Genomic DNA, 8,531 nt, shown 5'->3' on the forward strand with positions numbered 1-8,531 from the left:
CTATGGAGCAATGTTGGAGAACATGTAGGGAGGAGATATGGCCCTCGCTCACAAGACAGGTGACCCAAATAATGCCATCATACCAGCCGCTACACGCAAGTCATTCAGGACGAGAATTGTGTGAAAAAATAAATAAAAGAGATTTAAAAGGTTAACATCCCAGGGACAGAAGACCTATTTGTCTGTTTTGTTCCATTCCTGGCCCCGGGGTTTGACTGACAGCCTCCGCTCGCTAGGGTGGCAGTATCCAGCATGCAGAGACCAGGAAACAGACCATTCCCTTTCCGAGGACGTCACTGGAATCCCCAGAAGACCTGCGCCGTGTCGGGGAGGTGCCCTGGGATTCACTGAAACTACAACTCCCATTGTCTAAACAGTGGTTCAATGCGTTCTAAAGAAAACAACGTTGCTTTGAGGCTTCTCTTCAATCTTGTATTGGGACAGCAGGACTGGGATGAAATATTTTCAAAGTATTCACTGCAAACCTCACAGTGTTATATCTCAATTGGCATGGATCAAGACTTGAGCATAAACTGGGAAAGTAGACCATACAAATGTTTTTGTGTTATTGATGCCGACAGAAATGCGACAGCTATGAGAGAGAGAAACTATAGTTCCTTCAGCTGTTGGTTCTGTGGCATTAGTGTCGCCATTTTTAATAGAATCTATACTTATTAGATGCTTTCAAACCAGATAAAAACAACTTGTAATTGACCTTCTGCCTCAGACGAGATATAATTTGAGCCCATTTTTGCTGTGACGTTCAGCCTATCCCTTTAATAAGTTTCTATTGTTCAATGATGTCTTGATTATTACGCTGTGTTCAATGTTTATTGTTACTCACCATTCACCAGGACAAATAAAGGGTTCTGATTTAAAAAAGAAGAACATCCCGTGAGCAGCCGTGTTTTAAGCCAGGATGGTCTTGATAAAGGGAGGGTCGGAGTGAGGCACGGTGGGAGGCAGCAGCTGTGGCTTGATAAAGATGAGGAGGCTACTCCTCGTCGCCACAGTGGGAGCAGGCGGGCTGGGGTGTATCAGAGTGAAGTAACAATTCTTTAGCCTTCTATTTGTTTAAGGAAGATAACTGATGATGTGCAGAATTCTTCGCATGGCATCCAAAGCACAAATGCCTATGCTGTGTCTGTAGCACTCTGCCAGCTGAGAGAAAATGTTTCAAACATCTGAAAGCGGTCCATATGCGAGCGTGGCACGGGAAACGTGTCGAACATCTTCGGGGCGAGAGGTGTAGCCAAAATAAATAAAGTCATGGTTTCTTTTGAAAACCCTTTAAAAGATTTATTTTCTCGCATGGGCCACATGTCCTTATGGAAACAATTAACAGCAGGTACATGGTGTTTCGGGTTGGTGGTTTGGGATTGGCAGAACACCGGCTGGACACGCTTCTGCAAGTCATCCCACAGAGGTGAATAGTAAATTGAGATGATCGCAAGGAGGGACATTGAGAGAAGTTGAATAAAGAGTTATTTAGGGCTTGTCTGGTTTAACAGCAGAGGACACAGCAACGGAGAAGGTGGGACAGGAGCTCAGCCACGTTCACTCAAAGGGGGGGGGGGGGGGGGGGGGGGGGGTCCTGAGAGGTCCAGTAAATCACCATCTTCAAAGGCCAGACCTTTATTTACGGTTTACTTCCACCAAACATGTCTGCCACTGACTAAGACCATGAATCAGCCCCCACCCACCTAGCCCCCTTCCCTTGAACACTTTGCAGTTGTGTGGGTGAAGGGCTGATGAGCACTGTGGTTGAGGTCGAAGGGGCCAAGGGGAGTTTAACTTCGCAAACTCACACTGCTAACACCAAAGTGCCTCGGCAGATTTAAAGCCCTCCAAAAATAAAAAATAAAAAAGCTGCGACCACAAAGCACAATGCTAAGCTGAGGGATTTCTCCCTCTCTTTCTCCTCCTCCTCCTCAGTCTTACCGTGTTGGTGGGGTCGTCTTGGAGAATGGAATCGTAGTGCTTGTTGGCTTCGTCGTACCTTCAGACAGCGAGAGAGAAAAGGATACAAATTAGTTTTTTAACCAATCCCAGTCGGCAGTCGGGAAAAATGAGGCGGTGGGGAAATCAAACACAGTTCAAGGTAATCAAGTTTCTGTATACAACATGGCAGGTTCCTATGATTACAGTGAGGCTGTGCAGGAATCAGTGGTGATCTAAAGGGGAGAAATAAACACTGGTTTAAGTTCAGGTTGCTGGTCACACGGCCGACGATGCGAGAGGCTTATATCGCTTCACGATGATTCATGAAATCAATACAAACAAAGCACCGTTTGGAAGATTGCGTTTTGATTTGATTGTATCCAGTTTGATTCACCTATAAACAAAATGAAATTGCTGCTTTTACGTCGGTCCAGATCCGCAGCTAAGCTGTTGGTTCAGTTATCCGTCTCTTGGCCCATGCATGATACCACAACACACACACACACACACACACACACACACACACACACACACACACACACACACACACACACACACACACACACACACACACACACACACACACACACACACACACACACACACACACACACACACAGGATAGGCAACAATATCCAACACAGAGCGCCTCAAACGGTTGGACTGAGCCCACATGATTCTGTTTAAAAGGGAAATTTATGAGCTGTAAATATCAAATCATACGGTAAAGAAATCTGGGAATAGGAGGTATGTGCACTTCACTTGTCATGTCAAATCAGGCGCTGAAGGATGATTTTTTACTTATTTTTTTTCCTATTAGGGGCAATCTGCAACGCTGACGTTTTAGCAGCCAAAGGCAGGGTTCAGTGATCAGAAACTTTCCCGCCCACCGCCTGCAACAGACAGAAGCAACTCTGGTTCCCATTAGCGCTGAGAAGGCCCACTTCCAGCGCTGCTGCTTCCCTCACATTCACTTTATTACTCAGCCACACTTTGGGAGATTTCAGATGGCACCAGGCGACCACTCACGAGCCACTTTGATTTGCTTTATTTATTTAGGAACCGTGTGTGTGTGTGTGTGTGTGTGTGTGCGCACACATGGGTGGAGGGGAAAGGCCTAGCTGTTTGAAGCTGTGTCATTCAAGTGTAGCTCTGTCTGCTGCCAATTAGATCCCAGAGTGTCGTTTATTTAATGTGACAGCGCCGAAGCAATCACTCTCAATTATCACATAAATTCCGACACAACCGATAAACCAGCGATGGTGATCCGGGCGGGTAACGTGAGCGAGGTAGTAAACAGATTGCAGCAGCCTTGCTTAGGCTCAGAACAGACTAAAATACCACCTGTCTATCTCTCCTGCTCATGCTCTCCATTATGCTGACTTTCTTTCTTTATCCGCAGATTCACAAAGAAAACAAATCATTGAAGGGGGTGGAGGGTGTGTGTGTGTGAGGGGGGGGGGGGGGGGGGGGGGGGGTGACATGTCATTATGGACGTGGGTCTGACAAACTAACAAAACCAAGATCAAAACTAAACAGGAAAAGAAAGCATGAAAATAGGGAGGGCAAAGAGAGAGAGAGGAGGGGGTAACAACATATGGAAACAACAGCGGAATAGAAACCAGACAAGATTGAGGGACCCCCAGAATAACAGTGGGATCCAGATCCAGACCACTTCCTTCCCGGGAATCCCTGACTCAGGCTTAAAAAGGGCCACAGGACTACCCAGTGCTGAATGGAATGCGGGGTGACCCAACATAAACACAACCTACCCCACACACGTACTGTACACACCCAGAACATCGTACCACTTAAGAGCCGCTAACAGTTTCTTGCCCCTGAGCCTCCTTAATACAAAACAGCGAGGGTGAGCAAATGTATTTTCTTTTCTTTGCCCTCCGGCGCTGTTGGTACCTGATGCTTACCTTTCCAAAGCTTCCAGCCTCATGCCCGATAATCGCTTCACTCTGTGGCTATCTGGAAACTGCTTCCTCAGTTGCTGTAGACAGGTCTGCAAGGATGTGGGCAGAGGAGAGAGACCAATTATAGTTGGCTGCACCTAAAGTTTATGTTACACTCTTGCTCACACACACACATACCTCTACAGATAGAAACCACCTGTCTTGAAAATGTCAGATTTTGCCGGTGTTTCAGCTAAACAAACTTAATGCACCGACTTCAAAAACGTCCGTCGAAAGGCCAATTTCACAGTCTTTGATGCGAGAACCTGCCGTTACTGCTGCGCGTGTTAACCGTTCAGCGAACATGTTTGCTACTATAAGAAGGGGGTCGAGGATGCCTCCACACGGAGCTTGATAAGAGCTGAGAATCACATTCAGCATTCTCCTGAAAGAGATGAAAGAGTCTGCAGTGGGACCTGAAATGTTGACGCTATCCATCAGCTGAAGGCTGGTCCGTATGCTTTCACTGTCTGGCAGCAGCGCTGAGAGGATCGCCAACAGGCAACTACATCCTGAGTCCTGCCTGGTCGGTACTCAGTTAGTGAGTCACTTTTTTTGCATTGGGAGTCGTCACATCCATACTGATTGGAGATTAACTATTTAAATAATCATGATCTGTTGTCTTTTTTTTTTTTATCCCATACACATTTGAACATTTTCAGAGCTATGAATACTTCAAAACGTGAAGACAGAACCATAGTATTAAGCTTTTGGATGGCAAAATAAATCCTGAGGGGGAAAAATGAGTTGAACTCCATGAATGATGGCCAAGTTCAGCCAATACTTGAAGCATGCGTCTCCGCTCATTTGCTACAACCTCTAATTCCAAACTCACAAAATTGTTTTTTTCCCCTCAAAGTACAGACAGAGTAATGCCATTTGGCCAAATGAAACATCGGGGGGGGGGGGGGGCTGCAAAAGTAGGAATGGCTGTGAGAGAGTGAACGATGGCTTTTGAAGCTCTAGGGCGTGTGAGGAAGAGCGCTATGAAAAAAAAGAAAAACTTACCAGAGCCAAGTCATCTCGACTGCAGTCCAGCGCTGCAATCATCACCTGCTCATAAATAATCCATACTGGGCAGAAGAGACACAGACAAAGAAGACTGTGTTAACGCCCTTTCCATTCCGCTGTCTGCTGTAACACGGCACATTACAGATCCAACCGAACAGTCGACGTCGCAACTTCAGAGACCGTCCCCAACAGCTGCTCGTGGTGTTTGCTGCTCGCACAAACAAGCTTCTGTGACGCGACTCGGCTTTAAGAGTTCACTCAAAGAACTTTCCCCCCATTTTATTTCATATGCAACGCTCCATTGACCACTTTGTGTATGAAATACATCGAGGATCACATTCAAAAACCTTACATTCATTTAAAACTTGGACAGAACTACAAGAATAATCCCAAAAGCGGGACCGTTTCAAGTAGACGCCCTCGTGTAAGGCTTCACAGTCATGTTATTCATTTTCCCACACTGGGATGGTAATAAATTACTAATTCAATTTCAGTAGAAATGTTACATTTGAGGAAATGAAGGGCAACATTATCAAGCAAAAAACAAGTGGTTCAGGTTGTTATGATCCCCTCTCCATTTCAGACTAAAGTTGAACTATCTGAACTACTATATAATAGTATTATAGACACGGTACATTTTTTATATTCAGAAAGGGTTGGGCAGATAAATCAGAGCAAAGCTAAACAACAGCATTGCTAACATTGTTAAAAACACTGCTGATGCCTTGTGAAAGCAAAGTAGCTGACCGAAGAATTCTGTTTCTCATCCCTCCCTCTGGATGGTGAGACTGTGGTTCACATTAATATTTCTTTGACATAACATTGTGACGCTGATTGGAACACTGTGCTGTCGAGTGGTTCGTATGAATTGTTCAAACTACAGACGTCTGCTTTGTCTATTTTCCTCTCCGTGATGCTTATTAAAATTCCATTTGTGTGGAGACTTGATGGTTGAAAATTGTCAAATATTTATGTTTCTCTAGTCATACAAAACCAATCTCAAGCGAGTTTGAACATCTCAGCACAGTTGTATTTATTATATTTGTTGAGGGCCATCATTAACAGGCACAGCCATTCCTTAAACATGTTTCACTTGGTGGTTAGCTATAAATGTTTATTCGCTCAGTCGACTGTAACATTATAACATACTGACTAATAGCCTGGCTACAGAAGCCAATTAATGGAATTAATACAACATGCTAGACGGACAGCTCTGACAAGCAAACTGGACGTGCTCAGCCAAATGAACGCCCCCCCGCTAATTGGAAAGAATAATAAAAATCCAACTCCGCCCAAAATCTGGCGGGTCATGCCAAAACAAACAAATGCCTCTCGTTTTTCTTGACTTTAATGATTCCAACTCTTGTTTTGATAATTGCCATCCCATTTCACAGCCAATTTAAGAGCTGGTTTCAATAAAACCCATGGCATGTTAAGTGTTTATCCACCTCTTCTGAGGACCGTATGAATCATAATGACCAGGGAAAAAGGGAGAGTTGTATGGGGTAATGCAGAAGGACAGTACTGTAAGGGAGATCATGACCTTTAATATGTTTATGGGAAGAAGAACTCACTCCTGCTTCAAGAACCCAGACGACGCTTTCTATTGCACCTTTGGCACCATTACTGTCTTGTATCCCCGTTTACAGTAAGTCTGGAATATGTTCGATATTATTTTCAGTTGTTACTGATAATGTACTTGTTTATTTTCTTTTATGAAGTTGCCTACTCATCATCTAAGACACTAAAGCAAGGTAAAGAAATTGTTAATCTGTCTCCCCTCATGCTTTAAGTATCTTACCTTTCCCGCCAACATCTGCTAAGTATCTGTTTAATGGAAGTGATCTTGTACTTCTGGACTTGGCTTTTCAGCTATGACTGTGTTTTCTTCAGGAAACCTAAGATCCTGTGTAAAAATTATCCAAAATAAAAATGTATACCACAAAAAAAAAAAAAAAAGAGAGGACACAAACTCTAGTGAGCAGAATATTGCCCACTGAGATCAATCATATCTCACAAAGCTGTAAAGATGAACCCACAGTCAATAACACTAGCCTGGCTGTTTTATTACAGAGGGACCTTCGTGGTTTTCAAAGCAGAAGATCCTAATTCGAAAAACATTTTTTAAACTTTGAACACACCTGCAGGCTGTCCTCATCTCTTACTTCTATTATATGGCGTGAGCACTGCCACAGGGAAAGGATGACATGCTGTCTGTTGTGTTATTACCTGAACAGCAGGGTGTATGCTTGCTGAAGGATTCTTTGGAATTATGTTAAATAATGTAGTCTTGACACACTTACCGTCATCTCCCAGTTTAGATGAGTGTTCACTGATCAGCTCTTCGCCAACATCCACAATTTGCTCACTATTCCTGCAGTTATCGTCTCTCCATTTACGCAGCTTGTCTCTCATCTCTGTGGACAAAATAGCACAAACACACATTAAGCAGATTTAACGTTAGTGCAAATGAAAGGATTATCAGAGAAGCGAGTGAAACGTTTAATACCGTTTGTGCTACCAGTGCACTCGCACATGGACAGGACGTGCACTGACAGAACAATTGTGTTTTGCAGAACCAGAAATGTATTGCGACGCAACTTCAACTCTACCGTTAGCTGACGTTAGCCGGTGCCATGACTGTGACTGGCTAGCATGCTACAGACGTTACCTGAAAATAGACAGACGCCGCTTAACGACACAGCTTTACACTGAACGCACCTTTAACACCACCGACAGCTAAGTTACACATGACGGCTTTCACCTGGTGAGGATGTGCTGTATGGGTCTGCTGTGTGGATGAACACAATACGTTAGCTAACCATGCTAACTAGCGATAGCTTACTCTTCTACACGCTGACTTGTTAGCTCGTATTTTCAGTCCTGGACAGAACTCTCCCTCGAGCTCTTGCACAATAAAAAGAACGGAATGCATTCAAAAATGTAAAAATAAGTCTCAATGTCACTTGAGGAGAATCTATATTATCTTTTGTCTTACCTTCCCAACCCACATCGTACATTTCTGATATCGACGCCATTTTTTCTCGTTTGACAGCATACGCCGTGCCTACGTCATGGTCTCGCCAGCTGTGGGCGTGCCTGACGTTGAAAATAAAATAAAATACACCTTTTTCTGAATAAAATGAAATACAATTTGTTTTGAATAATAATAATAATAATACCGTAGAAATGATTATAATGTTCTAATGGTGTAATAGTTATGAGTGATGAACAAGGTGTCTTGTTTTACAATGTTTTGAGATGTGATATGATTAATTAAAAAAGCTTACATATTTACATCTACAGAATCACTAAATGTTTTGTCCAAGACTTGCATTCAGGTGAATTTATCTTTCAAGGCTAAATTGCACATGTTCTGCGTTAGGCACAGGTCAAATGTGATTCCAGTATACAGTAAACCTGCACTTGCATATAGCCATTGCACTGTTCAGCAGTCAGCAACATCCAGCATGATGGTTTTCAAGCAAGAGCAGACCTTAACAATCCAGATGATGTCGTTCTCATGCTCCGTTTCCATTTTTATATAATTCCTTGTATTGGAGAGGACAGTCAGCTGAGTCTATAATCTATCAGTTCCATCAGAAAATGGTAGATGTG

General features: G+C 43.5%; 1 protein-coding gene across 1 annotated transcript in view; it reads right to left on the reverse strand.

The window, feature by feature from the left end:
- Window positions 1-7,954, reverse strand: part of emc2 (ER membrane protein complex subunit 2) — an 11,596-nt gene extending 3,642 nt beyond the window's left edge. The window contains exons 1-5 of the mRNA XM_079165403.1: window positions 7,912-7,954; window positions 7,217-7,330; window positions 4,911-4,975; window positions 3,867-3,952; window positions 1,942-1,999 (exon numbers count right to left, since the gene is read on the reverse strand). Coding sequence (XP_079021529.1) covers window positions 1,942-1,999; window positions 3,867-3,952; window positions 4,911-4,975; window positions 7,217-7,330; window positions 7,912-7,951 — 363 coding nt within the window. The 5' untranslated portion in view covers window positions 7,952-7,954. The remainder of the gene's footprint in view (window positions 1-1,941; window positions 2,000-3,866; window positions 3,953-4,910; window positions 4,976-7,216; window positions 7,331-7,911) is intronic.
- Window positions 7,955-8,531: the final 577 nt, after the last annotated feature.

Source organism: Pholis gunnellus, assembly GCF_910591455.1.
Source record: "Pholis gunnellus genome assembly, chromosome: 8".
NCBI classification, from domain to species: Eukaryota; Metazoa; Chordata; class Actinopteri; order Perciformes; family Pholidae; genus Pholis; species Pholis gunnellus.